Source organism: Physeter macrocephalus, chromosome 8 (genome assembly GCF_002837175.3).
Source record: "Physeter macrocephalus isolate SW-GA chromosome 8, ASM283717v5, whole genome shotgun sequence".
NCBI lineage: Eukaryota > Metazoa > Chordata > Mammalia > Artiodactyla > Physeteridae > Physeter > Physeter macrocephalus.
In genome coordinates this window covers 20747192-20773768 of record NC_041221.1, presented here as the reverse complement: position 1 = coordinate 20773768, position 26577 = coordinate 20747192, and the positions used below count along the sequence as shown (strand labels likewise).

General features: G+C 47.0%; 1 protein-coding gene and 1 long non-coding RNA gene across 4 annotated transcripts in view; both read left to right on the top strand.

Moving 5' to 3' along the window:
- MED10 (mediator complex subunit 10) overlaps positions 1-26577 on the top strand; it is a 140000-nt gene that overhangs the window by 30894 nt on the left and 82529 nt on the right. Inside the window, exons 4-5 of one of the 3 annotated variants that reach the window (XR_008618024.1) lie at positions 7534-8390; positions 14635-17213. The exons of 1 other annotated variant lie outside the window; for it this stretch is intronic. Coding sequence is in view for 1 of the 2 variants with exons in the window: in XM_028492795.2 (XP_028348596.1) it covers positions 7278-7357; positions 7534-7550 (97 nt within the window). In the remaining variant the exon portion in view is untranslated. Of the gene's footprint in view, positions 1-7277; positions 7358-7533; positions 8391-14634; positions 17214-26577 lie in introns of those variants that run through there. One more of the 3 variants, XM_028492795.2, reaches the window with a different exon arrangement.
- The window catches only part of LOC114486692 (uncharacterized), a 2151-nt gene continuing 798 nt past the window's right edge, over positions 25225-26577 (top strand). The window contains exons 1-2 of the long non-coding RNA XR_003680858.2: positions 25225-25306; positions 26404-26555. This is a non-coding gene — a long non-coding RNA (uncharacterized lncRNA). The remainder of the gene's footprint in view (positions 25307-26403; positions 26556-26577) is intronic.

Here is a 26577-nt window from a genome sequence, read left to right as displayed (position 1 = left end):
TTTGCTATCGTTTCCTTCATTTCTTTTTCATTTATTTCTCATTTGATCTTTATGATTTCTTTCCTTCTGCTAACTTTGGTATTTTTTTTTTCTTCTTTCTCTAATTGCTTTAGGTGTAAGGTTAGGTTGTTTTTGGATGGAATGTCCTATATTTATCAAAATCAATTGATAAATTGATATTTATCAATTAAGTCTATCTTGTTTAATGTGTCATTTAAAGCTTGTGTTTCCACACTTATTTTCATTTTGGATGATCTGTCCGTTGGTGAAAGTGGGGTGTTAAAGTTCCCTACTATGATTGTGTTACTGTCGATTTCCCCTTTTATGGCTGTTGGCCTTTGCCTTATGTATTGAGGTGCTCCTATGTTGGGTGCATAAATATTTACAATTGTTATATCTTCTTCTTGGATTGATCCCTTGATCATTATGTAGTGTCCTTCTTTATCTCTTGTAATAGTCTTTATTTTAAAGTCTATTTTGTTTGATATGAGAATTGCTACTCCAGCTTTCTTTTGATTTCCATTTGCATGGAATACCTTTTTCCATACCCTCACTTTCAGTCTGTATGTGTTCCTAGGTCTGAACTGTGTTGCTTGTAGACAGCATATATATGGGTCTTGTTTTTGTATCCATTTAGCTAGTCTATGTCTTTTGGCTGGAGCATTTAATCCATTTACATTTAAGGTAGTTATTGATATGTATGTTCCTATTACCATTTTCTTATTTGTTTTGGGTTTGTTACTGTAGATCTTATCCTTCTCCTGTGTTTCCTGCCTAGAGAAGTTCCTTTAGCGTTTGTTGTAAAGGTGGTTTTGTGGTGCTGAATTCTCTTAGCTTTTGCTTGTCTGTAAAGTTTTTAATTTCTCTGTCGAATCTGAATGAGATCCTTTATGGGTAGAGTCATCTTGGTTGTAGGTTTTTCCCTTTCATCACTTTAAATATGTCCTGCCACTCCCTTCTGTCTTTCAGAGTTTCTGCTGAAAGATCACCTGTTAACCTTATGGGAATTTCCTTGTATGTTTTTTGTTGTTTTCCCCTTGCTGCTTTTAATATTTTTTCTTTGTATTTAATTTTTCCTAGGTTGATTAATATGTGTCTTGGCGTGTTTCTCCTTAGATTTATCCAGTATGGGACTCTCTGAGCTTCCTGGACTTGATTGACTATTTCCTTTCCCATATTAGAGAAGTTTTCAATTTTAAACTCTTGAAATATTTTCTCAGTTCCTTTCTTTTTCTCTTCTTCTTCTGGGACCCCTATAATTCGAATGTTGGTGTTTAATGTTGTCCCAGAGGTCTCTGAGACTGTCCTCAATTCTTTTCATTCTTTTTTCTTTACTCTGCTTTCTTTATTCTGCTCTGCGGTACTTATTTCCACTATTTTATCTTCCAGGTCACTTATCCGTTGTTCTGCCTCAGTTATTCTGCTATTGATTCCTTGTAGAGAATTTTAAATTTCATTTATTGTGTTGTTCATCATTGTTTGTTTGCTCTTTAGTTCTTCTAAGTGCTTGTTAAACGTTTCTTGTATTTTCTCCATTCTATTTCCAAGATTTTGGATCATCTTTACTATCATTACCCTGAATTCTTTTTCAGGTAGACTGCCTATTTCCTATTCATTTGTTTGGTCTGGTGCGTTTTTACCTTTCTCATTCATCTGCTGTGTATTTCTCTGTCTTCTCATTTTGCTTAAGTAACTGTGTTTGGGGTCTCCTTTTTGCAAGCTGCAGGTTAGTAGTTCCTGTTGTTTTTGGTGGCTGCCCCCAGTGGGTAGGGTTGGTTCAGTGGGTTGTGTAGGCTTCCTGGTGGAGGGGACTGGTGCCTGAGTTCTGGTGGATGAGGCTGGATCTTGTCTTTCTGGTGGGCAGGACCGCATCCGGTGGTGTGTTTTGGGATGTCTGTGTCTATTATGTCTATTATGATTTTAGGCAGCCTCTCTTGATGGTTGTGGCTGTGTTTCTGTCTTGCTAGTTGTTTGGCTTAGGGTGTCCAGCACTGTAGCTTGCTGGTCATTGAGTGGAGCTGGGTCTTAGCATTGTGATGGAGATCTCTGGAAGAGCTTTCGCCATTTGATATTACGTGGAGCCGGGACGTCTCTGGTGGAGCAATGTCCTGAAGTTGGCTCTCCCATCCCACCTCGGAGGCTCAGGCCTGACACCCAGCTTGAGCACCAAGACCCGGTCAGCCACATGGCTCAGAAGAAAACAGAGAAAAAAAAGAAAAGAAAAGAAAAGAGAAGAAAAGAAAAGAAAAGAAGAAAAGATAAAAGAAAAGAGGAAAGAAAGAAAGAAAGGAAATGAAATAAAATAAAGTTAATAAAATAAAAAATAAATTATTAAAAATAAAATAGTAATAAAAAAAGAAGAGAGCAGCCAAACCAATAAACAAATCCACCAGTTATAACAAGCGCTAAAAACTGTACAAAAAAAAAAAAAAGTAGGACAGACAGAACCCTAGGACAAATGGTAAAAGCAAAGCTATACAGAGAAAATCACACAAAGAAGCATACACATACACACTCACAAAAAGAGGGAAAGAAAAAAGAAATATATATGTATATATATATATATTAAATTTTTAAAAAAGGAAGAGAGCAGCCGAATTAATAAACAAATCTACCAGTGATAATAAGCTCTAAATACTAAACTAAGATAAACATAAAACCAGAAACAAATTAGATGCAGAAAGGAAACCCCAGTCTACAGTTGCTCCCAAAGTCCACCTCCTCAAGTTGGGATGATTCGTTGTCTATTCAGGTATTCCACAGATGCAGGTACATCAAGTTGATTGTGGAGATTTAATCTGCTGCTCCTGAGGCTGCTGGGAGAGATTTCTCTTTCTCTTCTTTGTTCGCACAGCTCCTGGGGTTCAGCTTTGGATTTGGACCCGCCTCTGCGTGTAGGTTGCCTGAGGGCGTCTGTTCCCCGCCCAGACTTTTGGGAGGTCTGAGGTCTTCTGCCAGCGTCCAGTAGGTGTTCTGTAGGAGCTGTTCCACATGCAGATGTATTTTTGAGGTATTTGTGGGGAGGAAGGTGATCTCCACCTCTTACTCCTCTGCCATCTTGAAGGTCCCCTGCCCCTTGAATTTTGAATCTATCACTGGGGCTTCCCCCATTTCTCTGTGTTCTTGTCCTCCTAGTTTTGGGGACTCTCCTTCCCCTTTGTTTCCTAGGGTGTCTCGCGTGGGTGGTAGTGAGGGATGGAGAAAGAAGGGCAAAGACTAAGCTCCTGTAGCTTTGCTCCCCCCACCATCCTCCTCAAGCTCAACCCAGCCCACTGCTCTAGCAGGCAGTGTACCTTACTCCTACCTGTCCCTTACTTCTCATCTTGGGGTCCCACCTGCTCTTCACCCCCCTGCTTAATTCTAGCCACACTCACCTGTCACCTCCTCCCTGCCCCTGCCACCCCATCAGCTTTTCCTGGAGAGAAACTTGTGGTTGATGAGTGCATCTTGCCTCTGTCTCCCATCCTTGCCAGGTTAGCTGACCCTCCTGGACCCATCTCAGATGCTGGCTGATGCACCTGCCAGCGGATCCTGGTGGAAGAGCTGCCTTCCTCTACACCCCTTCCTTAGGACACACAGGGCATCTCAGGACAGTGCTTTGCTTACACAAGTGTCTGTGAGCCTTTTCAGGGCAGGGGCTGGGCCTTTTTCCTCTTGACATCCCTACGTCTGTTTGGTTGCATGAAACTCAATTACTCTTCAGTACAGTCTAAGCTAAATTTTTAGAGAAATTCAGTTTTTAATTCAGACCCGAAGCTTAAATTAGATCCATGAGTGCTTGTGAAAGTCTCTGGAAACCTGATTGTCAGCTACTGTGTTTGCTGTTCCCATTGGTGTTTGGTCCGAGGTATGCCCTAAGCGCCTGTGTTCCATATGCCATTTTGCTGAAAGGAACTCTGAATTCCCCCACCCCCATCTCCCAGAGGCATTATTTCCATGGTGAGTAAGGGTCCCCACCAACCCCCTAGTAAAATACTGCACTTCAAGAGGAAGAGGTTGCCAGGTGTTTGTGGGCTGTTTAAATGGACCACTGGCCACCACAGTTACTCTTCCCATGGTTTTGGAGGGACCGAGGGATACCAGCCAGGGATGGGGAAAGTGCTGAGGGGCAGCAAGCTCCTGCTGACCCCTGGTCCTGGGCAGGGTAGGGTCCTGACTCCTGTTTTAAATTGATGTATAGTTGATGTACAATATTATGTGTTACAGGTATAGAATATAGTGATTCACAATTTTTAAAGGTTATATTCCATTTATAGTTATTATAAAATATTGCCTGTATTCCTTGTGTTGTACAATGCATCCTCGGAACTTCTTTATCTTATACATAACAGTCTCTACTCTTCCTCTCCTATCCTTATGTTGCCCCTCCCCGCTTCCCTCTCCCCACTGGTAACCACTACTTTGTTCCCTATATCTGTGAGTCTGTTTCTTTTTGGTATATTCACTCGTTTATTGTATTTTTCAGATTCCACATATAAGTGATATCATACAGTATTTGTCTTACTCTGACTTATTTCACTTAGCGTAATGCCCTCCAAGTCCATCCATATTGCTGCAAATGGCAAAATTTCATTCTTTTTTATAGCTGAGTAGTATTCCATTTTGACACCCATACTGGAAAAACAGACGAGCCCCCGTCCGGTCTTTTGCTCCACACCGTGTGTGCCTGTTGGTGGCTCTGTCCCTGCTCTGTGGGGAGAAGAGGAGAACTGTGATGCAGCTCCACTCAGGGCTGCAGTTTAGGTCCTGAGGAGAAAGAGTGGAGACTGCATGGCCCAGAGACATCCACAGACGCCCTGGGACGGGATGGCACAGGCTGGAAAGTCTTCCCCGCAAGAAGCCGGCGTGACTGACAGCCCATTTATGAGCATTTGTGTGTGAGTGTGTTTACCGAGCTTGAGTAAACACACCGAGTGTTACCGAGTGTGCGAGAGCTGCCTGGTATTTACCGAGTGGTGCCCTTACCTGGATCTTGTAAAATGGAGCTCAGACAAAAGAGCAGCATTGACAAAGTCACAGCAAGCACTCTGCCACTTTGGCAGAATTTTCCAGGTCCTGGTCTCTCCCACCTCCCCCTCTTCCTGCCACAGTCTCTGAGATTATTTTAGGGCTCCAGCCAGACCAGGAAAAAACACTTTAATTTATAGGCAACCAAACTCCAGACTCAAAGACCATTGCTTTTATTGTACCATTATTGCTTTTTGGGGTGGCAGGTAGCATTGTCAGAATTTTTCTGAGACCAAAACTGAAGGTCAATTTAAGGGAGCTTGTAATTAAATAGTTCACAAATGTCTCATGAACTAATTAAGCTGTATTTCACTTTTATTAGCTGCCCAGTTTGACAAGCGTAATGATTTCGAAGCTGCATATACAGGCAATATCCCATATACAATTGCTTAATGTGTGAGAACGAAAATCATTCCTTTTCCTTGGACCTTTAAATAACAAGAGAAGTATGTGTAGATATCGGATGAGTGACTGGCTAGTTCTACTGAACACATTTTTTTCTAACATTTGAACATATATATTTACTACTTCCTCTCTCTCATAATGGCCCGTTGGTAATATGATGCCCCAGAAATGAATGCAAGGGAAATAAAGGAATTAGAATCAGTGGAGGATCGGTTTTGCTGTGTAGGTGCCTCTATTTGAGCAAATCCGACTGGGCACCTCTGCACGTTTCTGACCGCACCACTGCCACGTCTTAGAGCTCGTGCACCTTCCCGGGGGGCCGGGGAGCACCGAGTGAGACTGACCTTGGAGGGGCCCTTTCACCACGTCGACAAGCTCTTTCTGCGCAGCTGACGGTGCCCCGTGGTCTCTCGTGGGGACCAGCACTTCTGAAGATAAAAACGAGGAGGAAGGTGCCCCCTCGGACTTGATGCAGCCCCTGCCGCCCTCTGTCCACCGGCTCTGGGAGAAGCCGGGGGCCTTTCCTATTCTGGGGCTCGTCGTGTGCACGGCTTTCCCGAGTGTACATGGGGGGGCCCTCCGAGGACCACACACCGGTGGTTATTCACAACCTGATGAACAGTCAGGGAAACTTCAGCAGAGATGGAAGGCATTGCGGTGGCTGGAGAGCATTGTCATGGGGAGATAAGGCCTTGGAAATTATAATGTCGGTCAGCAGGAAAAGGGGATTCAGAGCAGTTTAAAGCAGAAATCACCGTAGAGATTTCGTACACAAGCTCTCATCTGTAGACAGGAAGACTGGATCCCAATGAGATTAAACAGGCTCGGAAGGCACAGAGCTTCCTGGCCATACGCAAGCCCTGCTCTCTGAGAGTTCAGCTGGGAAACAAAAAAAGCAGGGGACAAAGTAGTGGACGGAAGAAGTTTGGAAGAGCTTTGTGAAGGCATTTTGTAGTGTAACATCTGAGTGTCATATAATTTATCAAAACCAAATTCTATAAGGCAAAGATAAAGGCCGTGGAAAGAAACAGTTCCATTTCACAGGTGGGAGAGTGAAGTTATTGTAGATTTTAGGTTCAATTTAATTGGAAGATTTATTACGAAGAGTGTATTTCCATCCATCATCCGTCCGTCCATCCATCTGGCCCTCCATCCCTCTATCCCTCCATCTATCCACCCATCCACTTTAATGCTTACTGAATAATTAGCCAAAACATTTGGAGGTTTTGCATGTATCTCCTGTGGTTTCTGAAGTAAAAAAAATGCACAGGGAAACAGTGTGTCACCCGACAGAACTAGAGCTTCTGTGCAGAAAGGCCAGTATAGTTCTGCTTCCTGTGTGGCATTTTGTTTCTCCACACACGGCCTAGCTCCTTTTATTCTTCATTTTTAGGAGCCTTACATATCCTGCAGAAGCACTATTTCGGCTGTAACTGACACATTTTAACCTACCTGCAGTTCAGTAGGTCCCTCCTGTGGACTTGCAAATTGAATAAATCGTCCAAACTGCAGGTGTTAAAAATTTCAAAGATGAGAGAGAAAATTCAAAAATGCCCAAAAGGCCAACCAGCATCAGATGATTCCCTTACTTCCTCACTGATTCATCGTCTTAACCCTGCACCTTGTGCCCCTTTCAGAGCACGGGATTCTGGACTCCTCTAGGCCAAGGTGCAAGCCATCTTGAGCTCTGTCCTGGTTTCAGTTCACGCCAGGTGACCGATGCTAGCAGAGGTGTGAACTCCATAGAGAACCCCAGGTTCCCCTTTGGTTGTCACATCCACCAACCCCAGAACCAGTCTCCTCTGCAGTGTGACAGCCTCTTTCCAGGCTCCCTGGGCCTTAGCACACCACCCTCCTCTTTCTAGATTCTCTCCCTGGAGCATCCTCCTGTACATCTTCATCTGCCCAGCTCCCCAAGCTGCATCTGGTCTCTCCTCTCCAACAGGTACTGGATTTTTTACAGGAGGGGCACGGGAGACCTCATGCTCAGCACAGCCAAGGGTGCCCCCCCCCGTTCCTCTTCCCAGAACCAACTGGAAAGGACTGTGTGGTCACCAGGGTGCCCTGCCTCACTCCTTGGTAGCACACCAGTCAGTGGGACCTGTTCTTCACTCTTGCCAGGTCTTTCTTCTTCATGACTTGAGGATGTTCCCAGGCTCTAGTGCGGGTCAGAGCCCCCTGATTCTATCCCTGGTGCCACTCTATTCTGCAAATGGGCGATGGAGCAGAAGATGAAGTGTCACACCACGGCGCTGCTCAGGGCTGGCAACGGCTGCCATCCTCCGGCCTCCAGGATCTAAACATGGTACGCAACAATCACATGCTACTTAGGATGCTCCTGGCACTTTTGAAGTGATGTGCAGGCAACAATTCATTTAATCCTCTAAATAACTGCTATGAACTGGACGTCTGCGTCCTCCTCAAATTCGTACACCGAAACCCTAATGCCCAGTGTGATGGTTTTTGGAACTGAGGGCTTGGGGAGGTAATTAGGTTTAGATGAGGTCAGGAGGGTGGAGCCCCCATGATGGGATTAGTGTCCTTGTGAGGCGATGGAGGGACCATGTGAGGACACAACCAGAAGGCAGCTGTCCACAAGCCTGGAAGCCGGCCTCAACAGACACCAGATCTGCCGGCTTCTTGAACTTGAACTTTGCAGCCTCCAGAACTGTGAGAAACAAATGTTGGCTATTTAAGCCACCCAGTCTATGGTATTTTCGTTGTACCAGCCCAAACTAAGACAATACAGTAAGTCCCCTACCCATGAACCTTCAAATTGCGAACTTTCAAAGATGCGAATGTGAGTTCCATCAACATCAGGCGTGAGTGAAATTGCAGCTTGCCCTCCGTCTCCTGTTGCAGAAAATCCTTCAGCTCTACCAACTTCCATCTCCTCCAGTCAGTAACTCTTCTTGCCTGTTCACTCGATGCCAGCCCCTGGATGCCAGCTGTCGTACTGCACTACTGTACTTTTCAAGGTACTGTACTGTAAGATTAAAAATGTTTATTTTTTGTGTTTCCTTTTTTTATGTATTATTTGTGTGAAAAGTATTATAAACCTATTACAGTACAGTACTATAGAGCCGATTGTGTTAGTTGGGTACCTAGGCTAACTTTGTTGGGCTTATGAACAAATTGGACTTACAAATGCGCTCTGGGAACGGAACTTGTTCATATGCAGGGGACTTACTGTAATCTATCAGAGAAAGTTATTGTTATAATCATTGTACAAATGGGAAACTGAGGCCCAGAGAGGTTAAGTGACTTGTCCAAATCACCCAGCCCTTAAGTGGTAGAGCCCCATCAAACCTGGTTTCAGATGACTGGGCATCTGACGCCTTTATTGTCACTTTGTCTCACTTCTCTCCTCAGCTCAGTGCCCAGAGGCCCTCCCAGCACAGAAAGCACTTTCCATCCCTGTGTGTCTGCTCTTGTCACCCTCACGCCCCTCTTGTCTCCTCCATCCAGAGCTGCCCTCCCCTGCACCTTCCCCGGGCATCAGGCCTCATCTTGTGGCTTCCCTTCCCCTGAGACTGTGTATGGAACAGGCTGTGAGCTTGGGCAGGCAGGGCACTTCAGATGCATCTTTACAGTTCGTGTTCACAACCCCTCACCATACACCCGTACTGCTTTATATACAACGATAGTTCAATACAAGTGGATTATCAGGGAACAAGTGGCTTCATGCTGACCATGCAAAGGAGGAAGTGAGGTTATAGTTGCATATGCAAAAGGCAGTGAAAAAGAAAGTAATTATACAGACCATTCAAAAAGCAAAAAACCCTTTTCTGGGGGACTCGATCATGTGAACTGATCAGATGTATAAAAAAATATAATGACGCAGACAACAGCCTTACTATTCCGTCCCATTGGGAGTGGGTCAGAGAGCCTGAGTCAGGAGCTTTGTGTGCCAGACTCTTCAGGTCTTGTGTTTAATCTCTAATTCCCTGAACTCTACAGTTTGGCATTTTGTACGGTGTTTTCTCTAATTAGTTCTTACAATTTTGTGTCTTTGATGAGGTTGCCAAGTCTGTGAAGCTGAGGTCCATCCCCTGCTTTCCTGGCTGATCTGCCCACCTCCTCGCCCCCTAGGGGAGGCTCAGGGTCCGGATACACTTGGCACCGAGGGATGAGGCAGTGCAATCACCTCAGACTCAGTGTCCTAGAGCAGCGATTCTCGCCTGGCTGCCTGACAGAGTATCAGATGTAGTGGGTCTGGGTCTGATCAGTATTTCATTAAGAGCCTCAGCTGATTCCAACGGGGTTCTGAGCTTCTGCGGTGGCTACAAACACACCTCTTGTCGTGGGCTGTGGCCACCTGGATCCTCCATCTCACCCGGACAAGAGCAGCTCAGCTTCCACGATGACGAAGCTGACGGAGCCTCCATGAGGCCCAGGCGCCTTGGCCACACGACAGAGGAAGCGGGACGGTGACCAGCGCCTTCTGATACTTCTTAATAAAATGCTTCTTTGGGTCGGTCCGTGTTCTAGGGGAGAGAGTTATAGGAAAGTTCCAGCTCCTATTGACTGTAAGTGTTACGGCCAAAAATAGAAGATGGATTTTTTGAATCAACCTTAAAAGAGGTTCCTTTTTAGAGCCACAATTCATGAGATGATCACAGTCTTCTGAGAGACCAAAAGTTGAAAGAAAACCACATCATGCACTCCAGGCTGACTTTCTGGCACGCACTAACGACGGGCTATTCTGAGTGTGACACCGGTCTTGGAGGTGCTGTCAATACACGATGGTGGCCCCTGTCCAACACCAGCACTTACATTTTATTAAGCAGAAACCCCAGGAGGGGCAGGGCTTGAAATAGGCGAAAACTTGCAAGGTTGGAGATTCGGCTCAAACTTCCCAAGGCAAGCCAGCCTTGCTGGAAGCCTCAGGCGTCAGAGCCTGGCGGATCAGTGTTCGAACACGGATCTGGGCTAAATTTGGAGATTTTGCCTCAGTCATCAGAGAAATTCAGCAGTTCCTCCTGAGGCTTTTTGTGACCTTTTGGTTTGATTCGAACTCCAACACCAAAGGCATTGGGAGAGTAGACGGATTGGAAAACTTGGGTGAAGTTTTTACAACTGAGATTCCGAGATCAGTTCATCCACTGCGGAGCTAGGCTGAATCTCGAGTGCCTCTCGGTTTTCCTTCCGCATAAAGGAGGGATGAGGGGTGCAGGCGGGCAGTAGGGGCCAGCAGGGGAGGGTCAGGGAGGAGCATGGCATGCAGCGTAGGGGGCATGAACAGACCCCATCAGGCCCGCTCCAAGGGGTGGCTTCGCACCTGCACCCTGTGGGGCTCAGAAGCCCTGCCGCTGTGTGCGGGGCCACGTTCTCATAAATCTCCAGTTGAGCCTGTGAGCAAGTCTTCAGCTGAAGCGAAGTGCTCCCCGCTCTCAGAACAATTCTTTGTTTCTGAATAACGCTCAGAGCACCCTGTGAATGTGAAGATGCGTTAGATCAAAACGTCAAAGTGGACCTGTGTCCCCGATGATCCTGTTTAATGTACCTGTGGTTTCTGACATGAAGGGGACAGGTGGACTTAGCCGTCTGCCTTTATGCAGACGGTCTGCAGCTTGCCTCTGCAGACTGCAGCTGCTCATAAACAGAAACAATAGAGGGACATAAAATATTAATACTGTGTCCGTATTAAAGTATAATAAGCAGCAGTAAGCATGTGTTAAACTGTCAGGAGGCATGCTGGATTGTAACATGTGAGCTGGGACTGGATTCTTCACTATCTTGTGCACCCAAAGCCTGGCCCATGACATTATTCTCTTCGAGGCCTATTTCAAAACATTTTAGCTGCAGCGCTGTAGCGTCAGAATGGCTTCCTCAGGCTTTTCTAATGTGAATGATTTCCTCTGCTTCTTGGTAGATATCTTTGTTGTTGTTTTTTAATTACAGAAAAACTATGCATTCATCATAAAGAATTTAAGCGATATAGAAATGAAACCCCCTGTTTATAATTTAGCATTACTCTGTCCAGATATCTTTGTGTATATATATATATATATAAAGACATATAATATTTATTATTTATGTATACAATATTTATTATAATCTTTCATTTTAATTATGGCATACAAATGATATTCTTTTATATCTCTTGCTTTTTTTCCACTTAATAATGTGTATTTAACAACTTTCTATTTTTGGTGAAAAATTACAAAGGATAAACTAAAAATACATTATGGTATACCGATTCATTGGGTAGCATTAAGATGTTAATCATGAAGATAGTTATGTGGACATATGATAGTCAGTGATTGAAATGTGGTATAAAATTATTCATGAACCAAATAGCCAGCTAGAGTTTCTAAAGAAAATCTGTTCCTCATCTTCCTTAAGATGACTTTGTCTTGATTAAAACAAAAAACCAAAACCAAAAGACCTTCTACTTGTTGGGAAAGATTCCCTTGTCCGTCTTCACAGGGGCCATCCACGTGGGTTTGATTTCTTGGGATGACCCAGCTGTGATTTTAAGGGCAATCTCTTCCCCATATGCTCTCCCAGAAGCCTTTGCTCAGCCAAATAACGATGATGAGATGAACATAGTCAGCAGGTTTCATCCTTTGTAATCCCATTTCCATCTTTCAGCTCTTTAGAATCTCTTGGGGGAAACTAGTTCTAACTCTAAATGCACTTTCTTTTTGAGTAAATGTAAATTAAACAATTTCTGGGAATAAAGTGTTTGACAATGAACAGATTGAGTATAAAGGATATAAAAATTTATTTGGGATATTACATTCCAGATGGGCATAATTGGAGTCTCTTACAAATCCAAAGAGTATGAAAGTTGTATCTTATCCTCCATAAAATAGCTGGCATTCCTGTGTGTTAAATGTGTTCTAAAACAAAGTCTCAATTCTCACCTCCACACCCCTCTTCGTCACCCCCCAAATCAGCCAACTGAATCGCTATCTGCACAGTTGCTAATCCAAACATCTGGAAGGTGGCTTCTGCCAGAGAAACAAATAATCCTGGAATCTCCGTAGGTGACAACTGCGAATGTTCCCTTCTTGCTCATGGGTCAGCAGGTGGGCAGACGCTTTCTGGGCTTGGCTGGTCTCAGATGGACTCATCTGGGCCCGGCTGGGATCCAGGTGTCTTCTCATCCAGGCCCCAGGCTGGCAGAGCAGTACTCCCTGCGTCATGCTTTAGTCACGGTGCAGGCAGAAGCTCAGGAAGGACGTGACTTCTAAACCCTCTGCCGTATCTGGCGCCCTGTCACTTCCACGGACCTTCTGCTGGCCAGAGGAAGTCATGTAGCCAAGTCGAAAGTGAATGGGTCAAAGCCATGTGTCCCGCACCCCCACCCCCGACCCAGAGCAGCAGAGCTCGGGGCAGGGGGTGGTGGACTAATTGGAGAAAATGATTCAGTTGAGCGCAGCCCTTGCCCAGTTCATCAAGCCCTGTTGCCTGTCTCTCCAGAACGAACCCCGCCGCTACCCTCTTCCCTCCTCTACCACCGCCCCCCGGGACAAGCCACCATCTTCTCTCTATGGGAGAGACTCTCTCTGCTTCCAGTGTTCACCTGATCTCCCCGATTCACTCCGCACACAGCATCTGGGGTCATCTAAGAACACACAACACAATGCAAAACAGGCTGTGCTTCTCCCTGGCTGGATGCCCCCCTTGGCCTTCTCATTACCCTTAGAATAAAACCCGTTCTCCTGCCCTTGGCTATAAAGCCTGATGGGATGTGGTTTCTGCTCATCTCCCGATGTCACCTTGGGACAGCTTCCTGCCCGCCTCCTGACATCATCCCGGGCCGCTTCTCTCTCCCACACTCTCCAGCCATGCTCTCTCCTTGCATCCCTCCAGTACCTAAGCTCACTCTTGCCTTAGGGGCCTTCATAACTGGTTTTTCCCTCTGCCGGGAGTACACTCCTCCCGCTCTCCTCTTCATAAAACTCACTTTTACAGAGAAGCCTTCGTTGGACATCAGTCTCAAGCATTCTCTGCATGGCACGTAGAGCAGCTTGACAGCTCCTCTTTGGTTTGTGGATTGTTCATTTTCTGTTTCCTCCCCTCTCCCATGATGGCAGCTCAGGAGTGCTGAGACCCCGGCGTGCCCAGCTCCTAGAAGAGCCCCTGCAAGCCATGGGGACTTGGCAAATATTGCTGAGTGGATTTTCAAGTTTCCTAACGGAGTGCATTGCACGGCATTTTCTCCTATTATTAATGCACTATTTTAGGTGAATGTGTGAGGCGAGGGTAGAGTAGTGGTTTGGTAGTTGATACGCTGTGGAATTAAAAGCCAGGGCAAGGGGTGAGATGAGTGAGTCACAAGGAGCAAAGACCTGGCTTGTTCCGTGAGAAGGAGCCATGAAGTGTGCGAGAACCAACCGAGCGCGTGGGGTGAGATCCGGGGAGACCGTGGGCGCCTTCCAGTTCTATGTCTTCCCAGCTGTGTGTCCCCGGCTACATTATTTTACTCCATTTAACTTAATCCTTGACAGCCTTATCAAGTAGGCATTATACATATTTCACGAAGGAAGCAGTTGAGTGTGAGAGATTATATATAATTGGTGTCCAGCCCAGTGCAGATGTTCCTTAAATGCTGGCCCCCTACCAAAAGATCCCAAGCTCTACTGCGCTATATGCCTTTATACAAATGGGGTGAATTAAAATTCTAAGCTCTCTAACCAGAAATAAAAGCGAGGTAATTTCTGAAATCATAAAAATGCTTCTCCACGGAGGAATTCACCTCAGGGAGTCTGCAATCACAACACTACCTATTACATGTAAATGTGGTCCTAAGAGCAAAAAGGCATACGGACGTGGCTTTCGGTCGGCTCTGTGGCCTGGGAGGGAGAAGCAGGCTTCCCATGTCTCTTCACTTACGTGTCCTCGGTGCACCGTCCCAGGGAGGCCAGCGTGGCAGCTCCTGTCCAGTTATCTGTCTGCCAGCCTGAAGCTCTGAGCCATCGCTCTTAGGACTCGGGACGACCTGCCCAGGTCTGCTCCGTCACTCACGCTGGAATTCTTCTGGCTTCTGACCCCTTCCCAAGGAGGCTCATTATATTGATTTAAAGCCATATATGTGGTTATTGAAGAGATAAGTAAATATTTATGGATAGTCAGGCAATTTCTTTTTGCTAAGAATGGCAGAAACAGTTGAGGACAATCAGCGATTTCTGTCTCAGGTTCAAAAAATCTTAACGTTCGCCCTCAGGCCCCCTGCAAATCAATAGCTCATACTTTTCTCGTTGCTTACAGGTAACGAGCCTGACTTCACGTAGCAGCGCTCCGATCATCTTGGAGGCATAAGATTGCACACATTTTAGAAATGGACCAGCAGAGATTCCGAGATGTTGAGGAGGCTGCCCAGGTCACACAGCTCTCAAGGGAACACTAACGCAGGTCCTCTGACTTCAGGCCACCGTGCTTCGGTCCCCTGTGACGGTGCTCCGACACCGGCTCTGCATTAAGTCTCCCGCGGCCGCCGTAGCAAATCATCAGAGCTGAAGCAGCTCAACAGCAGACGTTTGTCATCGTGCACTTCCGGGGGCCACAAGTGAGACCCGGGTCTCACGGGGCTGAGATCTAGGCGTCGTGGGCTGCGTCCTTCTGGAGGCTCTGCGCGAGGATCTGTTTCTTTGCCTGAGGTTTGCCTGCCTTCCGTGGCCTGTAGCCTCCTCCTCCATCTCCGCCGCCAGCTACGCTGTCTCTCTGCCTTGGTCACATCCCCCTCCGGCCCCCCTTCTCTGCCAACCTCTTGCCCCTTTGAGGAGCCTGTGGTTACCCAAGGCCACCCAGGTGAGCCAGGATGACCCCTCCACTCTCAGGCCAGGTCGTCAGCGGCTCCATTCCATCGGCGACCTCAGTCCCCCTTTGCTGTGAAGCCCACCGTAGTCCCAGGTCCCTGGGATGAGGACGGAACCCTCCTCGGGGACGCGTTCTGCCAGCTACCCCGGTCTCTGGCATTTCTGGTGGGAGCTGAGGCACAGGCGTGGGAAGAGGACGCCCACGTCACCCACGGCGCCCACAAGCACCCACAGCTGGGGGCCCACACGTGAGGGCCGGGGCAGAGGCGCACCTGTCACCCTCAGGGCGCGGCCCCCGGCCTCTGGCCGGGCTCCACTCGCCGCCCTGCACCTCTCACAGGCTCCCGGCCCGCGGGGCGGCGGAGGTGACCTCCTCGGGCGCCCCTCGAGGGCTCCCCTGCGAACAGGGCACAGGAATCGCAGCTCCCGCTGTGCCGTGTGGGCCTTCCAGGAGGCCACGTGCGTAGAGCCCCTAGCGCAGGTGGGCAGTGCCGAGCGAGGGTCTGCTGCGTAAACGCACACACACGGCTGCCTCGGCGAGCCTCCCTGCCTCCCGAGTGCCTGGCGGGGTCGGTGTAGACGTTCCCACGTATACCGGCTGTCCCCTGCTTCTGCCCCCACGGTCCTGGACCCTTGCCCTTTGCTGGCGCCACGGGACTGGTTCTGGAAGGTGAGCACAGGGAATGGTGACCGCTGCAGGCCAGGGCGTTAGCTGGTTCGAAGGCCGATCAATTTCCGCCACTTGAGGCCCGTTCTGCAGACGGGCTGTCTCCTTGGACAGTAATTCAGCTGGAAGCATCGGACTAGGGCTGGTATCCCGACATCTCGCAAGGTTTAGACGCACATGGATCTGGCTGGGGCCAGATGAAAGAGAAGGCCGTGCTGGCTGAGGGGAGCTGTATTGCGGGAGGCGATGGGAAGGTGATGGGCGTTCCCCGTGGGGAAATGCCGGGCTCAACAGGTCTCTCTGCTGCAGGATTTGTCAGAGCCTTTACAATTCAGTGGGACTCTCCAGGAGGTGTGCCATGTTCACAGTGTCCCAAACTTCCATGACCAATTTCTGTGAGAAACTTGAAAGACTAGGGCCTCATGGGTATCAGTTGGGAAACCCTGATCTTTAGGATCTGAGGTGTTATTAAATTTCAAAAAATCAAAGAGAAGCTCAGATTTATTTTTATCTTCTCGTTGGCCTTCTATATGGCTCTCCTAGTTGCTCTGTCCCTCCCTTCTATGTCACCCAGGCACGGTGCTGCGTCCCCTCTGCTGGGAGGGCCCTAACTCGATCGACCTGTCCCCCTACCAGCCCCTTCTTCAGAGATTTTATTCCCTGTGTCTCATTGCATCAGAGCCTGGTTCTGCTGACCAAATTCTCCCTGAGACTTGGAAGGTGTCCGTCCCCACCGGGACGAGGGGGCTTTGGTATCTCTGCACCAACTCATGCCTTTTATGGACCCACCCATGTGCAGCCTTAGGTGAACCTTTTCTCCTCCGTGAACCCAAGGGTTCAGGAATTTGTAAGTCTCTTTCTGCAAAGGGCCAGATAGTAAATAATTTTAGCTTCGCTGGCCATCCGGTCTCTGTCACAACGCCTCAGCTCTGCTACCGCGGCATGAAAGCAGCCACAGACAGTGGGAAGGTGAGTGGGTTGCCATAGTTTGCCAATCCTTGCTCTAGAATGTATCCTGGGTTCCCTTAGAGCACTCAGACAGTCATCAGATTATTATCTTTCCTTCCAGCCACAAGGCTGGATTATAAACTCTAGAACTTGATCCACATTTTATCTTACCCCAGGATTGGAACGTGCACCTGAACTCACAACTTCGTGCATAGGACCTTGACTCCTGGCTGGTGACTCAGGGCCAATGAGTGGAAATGGACGGGGCGGGGAGACTGGGACACAATGCCGTGACCGCACTTAGGCCCGCGCGTCAGCGATGGTCCATTTGGGAGTCAGTGGGTGAGACGCGAGCGCCCTGACTTGGGGGGGTCATCAAGCAATGGCTCCGGTGCACTTTGTTCTGGAAGTTACAGGTGGGCTTTCCCGGGCTCTGCAAACATTTCCAGTGCCTGACCTTCTGACGAGGATCCAGAGTCTGGTTTCCCTCCTCCTCACTCCCCCCCTCCTTTCTGTGTGGGTCCCTCCTTCGGCTGCTGCTGCTGGGGGTGGATGCTGCAGCTTGTCTTGAACAGTGCAAATCAAGTAGGAACAGATGCTTGTTGGAAGAAGGAGCTGAAACCAGGACTCTATGACACTGAGTTATTGAATTGCTCCGAGGGACTCCGGAGCCTGGTAGAATCATACCTGGCAGCCACAGCCCCCGCTTTGTCTCGCTGCTTATTAGCTTTGCGGTGAGCTGTAACAGAATACGTCCTGCTCCGCGGACTGCTCCTCGGCTCTAAAAGCTTGCCTCCCCCTGCTTCCCTAGCAAATGCATGCGAGGCGGGGCGGAGACGCACCGGGTACAAAGCTCTCTCTTGCTCCCCTGACACTGCGGGCCACCGGTTTGTTCTATAGTTGCTCTTCTAGCACCTCTAAGCATCCCAAGTCTCAGACATCTACAGACTGGATCCAAAAGGCAACAGCTGTCCCTGGAAGGGTGTCAGGACTGTGAAGGATGTGAGTTTTGCCACGTCCCTCCTTGCCCTTCTGCCAAGCTCACACGTTAGCCGTCAGTTTCCTAGAGGCTGGTGGAAGACACAACACTCAGAGACAAAGGAGTTCATGGAACACAGCAGAGCAAGGTCTCCTTGTCAGGTGGGCCTGTGTGGATACCTCTGCGCACAGTAGGTGTATTATAGCTGCGGAAACTTGAGCTCAGGGGGCCTGAATCTTTTAGTAACGGTCAGTGAGCGTGTCTGTCCTTTTCTCTGGAGGGAGAGACTATTTGTACAGACGGTTTCTCAAGCTAGGCACCAGGGACATTTGGGGCCGAATAATTCTTTATTGTTAGGGACTTTCCTGTGCACTGCAGGACGATTGGCGGCATAGCCTGGTCTCTACTCACCAGATGCTGTTGGCATCCGCACCCCAATTATGAAAAGAAAAAATGTCTCCAGACGTTGCCAAATGTCTGCTGAGGGGCAAATTGCCCCTGATTGAGAACCACTGCTCTATGCAATGTACAAATAAGTGTTCACTACTGAAACATCCTTGAGAAGGAAGGGCATCCTTAGAACAAAGGGCAGGTGAGTGTCATGTTACCTGGCAGGTCTGGAAGGCAGTGGTGCTGAGCATCTGGTGCCGGGTACAGGGTGGCATGTTCAGATACCTCGTGAGCTGTACACCCACCCCAACAAGATATTTCTTTGCTGCTATAGATGAAAAGAAAGTAATTCAATAGATTTTATTTATTTATTATTTTTTTCATTGCCAGAATTTATTTATTTATTTGTTATTTTTTTTAACATCTTTATTGGAGTATAACTGTTTCACAATGGTGTGTTAGTTTCTGCTTTACAACAAAGTGAATCAGTTATACATATACGTATGTTCCAAGAGGGAAGAGAAATAGATTTTATTTTAACATGTGATTAAGAATGACTTACTAGTACCTTATTAAGTTTTTAAGGGTCAACAAAGTCTGGTGTTTAAACCAGAGATGCACTGAATAACAGCACACCAAATGCTGAAACTCAGCAATCAGCTGAGTATTGCCATCATGTAATGCATTTCTAGGATATAAGATTAAATCTAAATTCGGTTAAAAATGATCATTATTCCTTTCTGGTGGTCAGGTGTTGAGTTTGATAGATTGCTTCTGTGATCACCCTACTGTGTACGTTTGTGATGTAAAACATTCGCCTGCTTTCTGCTGAGGATGTTAGAGCTGACGTGCGACCAGCGTGAGGTGCTGAGACCGTGGCCGCTGTGGTAAAGGTGGTTTGGTGGCCCAGCTACTGAACGTTATGCTGCCAGCATCATATGTTGTGATAATAAATGTAAATTTACACTTCAACGGATTGACAGAATGCTAACATATAAAAAAATTAAGGGATTTTGACTCCAACTTATATCTTTAATACATGATTTTGATACTCAATATTCAGACAAGGACAATAAACCCAAGTGACCTGATTTTCCACATTGCTGCCATCTTTTTGCTGACTGGACACGATGGTAGCCTATGCGTCACGTGACTGTCGGGCAGTCGCAAGTTCAGGGAGCCAGCGATGACACGGACGCAGGCATCTGGCTGATTTCCGCTCTGAGGGCCAAAAAGGAGTCAACTGGCGAATTTTAACCAAACACCGACACTTCAGCCTAGTTCAATGAGTATTAAGTCAGGTTCTCCTGAGAAGCCTGGCTGCTCTGCAGACACCACGGTCAAGCTTCCACTGCAGACAAAACGTGTTGAAAGGTGGATCTACATTCTTCCATGTCGCTCGACTTTCTCAATGTTTTTACTGGCTGCTCTTCTTGACTTTAATGATAAAGTACTCTTAATTCAGTCTCATCTTTATTAATGTAGGTTTTGCCCCATAATTCTTGCCGTTGACCCTTCAGTATATAGTGTTGTCATTTGAATTAATTACATTTTTTCCTTAAAATCTAATATGGAAACTTAAGGACACATGGTCTAAATATGATTCCCTGTCATTCCCTTGACCGTGGGATGCCAAGACGTTCAGTCAGTCATTGCTCTGACCGTGTCTCTGAGGGTGTTTGTGGAGGAGATTAATCTTGGAATAGGTGGACCAAGTAAAGCAGATTGCCCTCCCTGATGCGAATGCCTGCCATCCAATCACCTGAAGGCCTGAGTAGCACAAAACGGTTCAGTAAGAGGGAGAGCCACCTGCCTGACAGTTTCAGATGGACACCCATCTTCTCCTGCCCTGGGACTGCAATATACGCCGTCAGCTTTTCTTTTTCTCAGGTCTTCGACTTGGACTGAAACTACACCACAAGTTTTCCTGGTGGCTCCAGCTTGTCAACTGCAGATCATGGGATTTCTCAGCCTCCATAATCGCATGAGCCAATTTTTATAATAAATCGATCTCTATGTCTATGTCTATATCTATGTCTATCTCATTATATTGGTTCGGTTTCTCTGGAGAACCCAGACTAGTACAGGGGACCACCTCAGCAAAACAGACGTGAGGGAGTGAGAATGTGTTTCAGGGAAAGGAGAAACTTCAGTGATGGTTTCCTTACCGTGTGGGTTACCACTGAGAAAGGTTAGACTTCAATCCACTGCAGACCTTAGGAATCACATTTCCGAGCTGTTTTACTGGAGGACTGTGACACTCAACATTTATCCGTGGATTCCCTTCTCCTGAGGATTCCCCTGGACACGGGTTTCCCTCACTTCTAGGTTGTGTCTGTGTGTAGCCCCACACCTTCTGCTGCTTTGGAACGCAGAGATAAGATGCTGTGACTCTAGTGCTCTTAGCCTGGGAGCACTTGTAATGGGGTGGGGACCTGTCCACCACATGGTGGTGAGGTTTCATGGTCTGGGAGGGTGTGGTGGGTTATCCTTCCCCAGGATCAAATGTAATAAAACTACTGGGTCCTTTTTAAGATTATAAAGCATAGTTTTCTAATACATGGAAAGGTCTGTGAGAGCACAGGCTTAAAAATATTTTTAAAGGACGCATCTTCAGTGCATGATATATGAAGAAGACAATACATTTTTGTCGAATGAATAAATACAAAACCAGGCATGTGAGCTCACGTCACCCTCTTACAATGAGGATCTTCTGTATATCGCTGAGGTGAAGTCTACTGGAACAGTTTGTTCCTCTCCAATTCTGTGTCACCTGCTTTATTTTCTCTTGAAAAAGAGAAGGGGTGGGAAAGGTGGGCCTCCCTCTCTGCCCCCCTGGAAGCGACTACCCTGAACCAGCGTCGATAGCAGTTTCAGTGCTGAGCTCTGACGTGGCGGTCTTTGCTCAAAGTTGGTGATCTTGGGACCAAGGCAATGAGATGCAGGACGAGAGGGCATCAGAAAGGCCCGACCAAGGATGCTTTCTTTGCATATTTGAGTGACAAGGGCTTGGATGCTACCTTGCCATTTAATTTTCACAACCTGATTTTCTGATGATCAGCGTCTGTAAAGTTTAATCAGAATATGAATTGCAGTCGCTTTGCCTTGTTTCTAATCTTCGTTATTCTTTCTCCCTTGGGTTGTAAATGGAAATGTTTCAGCGCACTGACCAGTGGGATATAAACACATCTTTTTCCAGGAAAGGACTCTGTGTAAGCTTCAAGGAGTTTATTAAATTAGTATGTGGGATATGATTTCATCCGACTAATAAAAACTACAGCTGCTTTTAAAGAAATGGCTTTCAATCTTCAGCTCTCCCACATAGGTGCTCCGTTCTGGAGATGCACGGCTCTGAGAGTGCCTTCCTCAGGAAGAATAATCAGCCAGGAGACAAATGAGCTTTCCTGGCTTTCATACTGTACATGTCGGCTCTTCACTAGAGGAGGTCGGAAGTCATGGATTTCATTACTGCAGCGCATTAAGGGCCAAGGAAAAAAAATCCAATTTGCAGCTGCCTCAGTGACTTCGTGTTTTAATCAAATGGATAGGAAAGAATCATTAACTGATGCTCGGACTGATTAAAATTCCAGTGAGAAGAAAAAGGGATGAGATTGTGACACAGCCTTAGAAGGTCACTTGTTCCCTGGCAGTCTGGAGCCTACAAAGCCTCACCCTGTTGATGGTTACCGCGTTGTTTACCTAGCACCCCGTGAGAGTTTTGGACCAAAGGGGTGGGAGGCCTGATCACTAGCCTGGCACTCAGGGGTCGCTGCCGTAACGGAAGGTGACTATTCTTCCTGGAATGAGCCAGCAGGAGGGTTACGAAAACCTCCTTCTATGCGCTGAAAAAGTTTCCGTTTCCCTGCACCCTTGAATCTTGATTTACGAGCACAGAAACTTGGAAAGATGTGGCCACGGTAGTGCTTACCTGTGTATCTGCAGGGTTATTGGAGGCATGGAAGGAAGCAGCAAATGCATTTGAAAGCACTCCAAAAGCTATGAAGTGCTACTCAAATTTAGAGTACCTGCTATTATTGTTATTGTTATTATTATTTCTGTCAATATCATTATTATGATTACTGTAGTGAGAGCCTGCTCTGTGTCAGGCACTGTTCTTCCTCGTGACCACATTTGCCATCTCGCAAGAAGGGACAAGGAGCCACACTCATTCCTTGGTGTAGTAAGAACCCCCAAGGGCTGCCAAGATCGGCTGCACCCAGAGGGAAGCCCGCTGAGGCATCTGTGTGGGTTGGGAAGCGGGGAGAAACCTGTGAAATTGTGGGGAAGACAGACCGTCTTTATGGAGGAAGCCGGAAATGCATGACTGAAAAAATCATCTGAAGCAGTTTTCAGAAACATGGACAATTTTTAATAGGTAAAATAGAAATGAGAGATATACAATGGCCAGGCAAAATGCAAATTAGACCCAGAGGCAAAGGACAGTGGGAAAACAAAAATAAAGACACACAGGCTGTAGTGTCCCCCAGAATTGCTGTAGTTGAATTAAGATCTGGGCTGGGAGCTCCATGGGGGCACGATGGAAAGGCACGTGCAGGTGGTAACCTGGTCTCCATTTCCTGGGGCAGGGAAACAGCCTGTCCTGCTCGGTGGCATGATGTAGATACAAGCAAAAAGGCCTTTTTTGTTTGCCTGTTTGGATACCATCTTGAAAATCCGTGAAGTTACCCCTAAACCTCCCTACTGCCCCCGAGTCTGCAATCCTTCTTGGCTTGGGAGTTTTCATCTTAAACCCAAGTCAGGGGCTGTGATTCCTCTAAGGCGACCACACAGCAGGTAAAGGGGGACTTCCTTTGGGAGACCCCAAATCTCTTCTCTTCCTTAGGCGGGCAACACAGGTTTCATATTTTGGGATTGGATTTAAACAACCCACGCTCACGTCATCATTTTGTGAATTAAAAAATTGGATTCCTAATTGGAGTCTTATTTATTTTTGTAGTAGCATAAGAACCCCAAGATGATTGGCTTGTGAACACCTCACGTGAGGGCTCTAGCCGTGGCGGAGGTGAGAGAGGGGCTGACGGTGTGCTGAGCCCGCCGCTGCTTCCCCCTCCCTTCTCCCTTGCACTAGTCAGGGGGGACCAGGACAAGCCCTTCTGGACCAGATGAGTTAGACTGTTGTTAGGAGGTGAAGCACAAGTGGGAAAGAGGACATTGCTTGAGCCAGAAGGGGTGTTCCGTCTGCAGTAGAGTGTTCCCGGCTCCAGGTTGAGCGAGTCTCGTGCGAAAGGGGAAACCAGCTTCAGCCCCTCAGCACCCTCATAAGCCCTGAACTGGTGAGGACCTTCGGCGTTGCTCAAACCTGGTTGATTCTTGTATCAGCTTGTTTCTTTTTTTCTTTTTCTTCCTGGTCAAGAACATGCCTTCATTGAAACTGCCCTTTCCCAAACACACACACACACACACACACACACACACACACACACACACACACACACACACAATCTAAACCTTTGCTAAAACAATTTAAACACTTGCTCTCCAATATATTTTTCCTGAATGTTTTTATTCCACAATAACCTATCTCTTCTTGGAATTTTTGTTAGTCGTGATTACTACGCCATCTCCCCCGACCCATACTACACACACACACACACACACACACACAATCTAAACCTTTGCTAAAACAATTTAAACACTTGCTCTCCAATATATTTTTCCTGAATGTTTTTATTCCACAATAACCTATCTCTTCTTGGAATTTTTGTTAGTCGTGATTACTACGCCATCTCCCCCGACCCATACTACACACACACACACACACACACACACAATCTAAACCTTTGCTAAAACAATTTAAACACTTGCTCTCCAATATATTTTTCCTGAATGTTTTTATTCCACAATAACCTATCTCTTCTTGGAATTTTTGTTAGTCGTGATTACTACGCCATCTCCCCCGACCCATACTACACACACACACACACACACACACACAATCTAAACCTTTGCTAAAACAATTTAAACACTTGCTCTCCAATATATTTTTCCTGAATGTTTTTATTCCACAATAACCTATCTCTTCTTGGAATTTTTGTTAGTCGTGATTACTACGCCATCTCCCCCGACCCATACTACACACACACACACACACACACACACAATCTAAACCTTTGCTAAAACAATTTAAACACTTGCTCTCCAATATATTTTTCCTGAATGTTTTTATTCCACAATAACCTATCTCTTCTTGGAATTTTTGTTAGTCGTGATTACTACGCCATCTCCCCCGACCCATACTACACACACACACACACACACACACACACACACACACACACGAGTCAATTTAGAATTAACTTGTTTCTTGTTATAAAAGTAGTTCAAAATCATGGAAAATGTTTTCTAACGGTGCTAACTGAGAATCGCAAACACTCCCATCATGCTAAGCGCAAGCATTGTTTTACACGCTTCTTGTACACGAGCTCACACGAGCCTCTCTGTGTCCTGGGGAAGTGGGGCCGTGCTCGTGCCTGCGGATCCATAGACCTGAGCCTGCCGAGCAGCACACGGTGCCCTGAGCGCCACTCCTCAGAGACAGCTTCGAAGGATAGCGGCTCAAACCCGAGTGCTGTAGGCGTGTAGGAGCATCTGTGTACTATGCACCCAGTTTGTGCAGCTTGCACCTGGTCACTTAGCAATAGCCCTGGGGTGTCTTTTCCTGCCAGTATGTAGGGCATTTCCTACCCCTTTCAAGAGCTGTATAAGATGCCTAGATGTACCAAAGCTTATTTAATTATTGTGTGTATTGGTTGTTTCCAGTTTGTGTTTTTCCTTACTATAAACCATGCTAAAGTGATCTGTTTCCCTGTGGAATTTGAAAACGTCTCCAAAAAAAATTCCTAGAGGTAGAAGGACTGGATCAAAAGACACATGCTTTTAACAGTTTAATAGATATTGTTAAGTTGTCCTTATATCGCTTGCAAAAATTTATGTTCTTATCTGCCTGCCTATTTCTCCATACTATGGGTAACACATGGTATGGTTTATTAAAAGAAAATATCATAGTTTCATTTGTCCTCATTTTTTTCATAATCTCAGGTTTCTGCAGTAATCTCAAACACTAAAGTGTCTGAATCACCCAGATGAAGAAAACTCCTGGGCCTGCAGCTTCTGAAGAATGTGTGTCATCATTTCACATCTGTCTCTTACTGGGATTTGGCAAGGCTGTGAATTTGGCCATTTGATGAAACCTTGTTCCTGAAGGAATAAGTTGGGGGGCTTTGTTCTACTTTAAGACCTTATTTCTTTCACCACTCCTTTCGAACGGCATCGCCAGAGGCTTGGGCTTTCTGGGCAGTTATGGTTGGGGCTGTTTCGGGGGAAGGAAGGAGCTTAGTAGGCAGAAGCATCCTTGGCCCATTTACCATCCAGAGGGTGAAGACTTGTTCATTATACGTCTTCTTGTGTGATGCCTGAGAGAGAACTCTGGTAGGCGTCTCAAGGACAAAGCCCCTGCCCTTGCCCCTGCAGCCACCTGGGGCATGGCTGACCCACCTTTCTCTTGGCCAGGTATTCCGTCTCCTAAGAAGCCTCCCAGGATCAGACAGGTGGCTTGGTCAGCCATGCAGAGAGTGGCTCCATCTTTTCGAGGTAGACTCACATTAGCCAAGCTAGCAAGACTGATGTATACATCTAGTAGGCTGATTTGTTTCATTTACAGTGAGAACTCTGGCATAGCTGGTGCAGCGCATGGGTGGTTGGAAGTTGGTGAGAGCAGGACCCTTTCTGTCCGCAGGCAGTGGGGTCGAAGCTGGTTGAGTTGAGTGGTTTAATGGTGCCGGGCTTGGCACCCGGGGGAGGGAGGCGAAACACCCCGCCATGGCCTTCGCTGACGTGGCCAGTTTCCCTCTGGGTCTCTTTCCCTCTGCTTCTTTCCCACCTCCCTTCTGGTTGGCTTGCTGCGTCCGTTCTCACATCTGCTGAGTCAGCTCCAGCAGGCTCCTGGCCTGGCAGCTTCTGCTCTTCGAGGCGATTCCAATTTCTCTGCTCCATTCACTACAGACAGTACAGACCTCAGGAGCAGCCCTCAAGGGCCTCGCTGTTTCTGAGTTACTGGGGGACTCGAGTTAAAGTGAAGGTCTCTCAGGGAATGTGAGCCAGTCCTGGGGGCTGGCAGTGACAATGAGGAAGTAAGTGTGAATGATGAAACAGTAGGCGCCACTGAAACGCCGTCGCGCGTGCGTTTGTTATTCAGTGTGACAAATTTCCTTTCCTAGGATGGCGCCATGGTGATTTACAGTCCTCCCTTGCAGAGCTGTTTGAAAATAATTATGACTATTGATAGCACGTTCACGGACTCCCTATTGTATCAGGGAGCTGGCCGCACAGGAACTGCAGAGCACAGGACACGGTGGTTCAGTATAAAGAGGTGAAGGCCTTGGCGGGGGTGG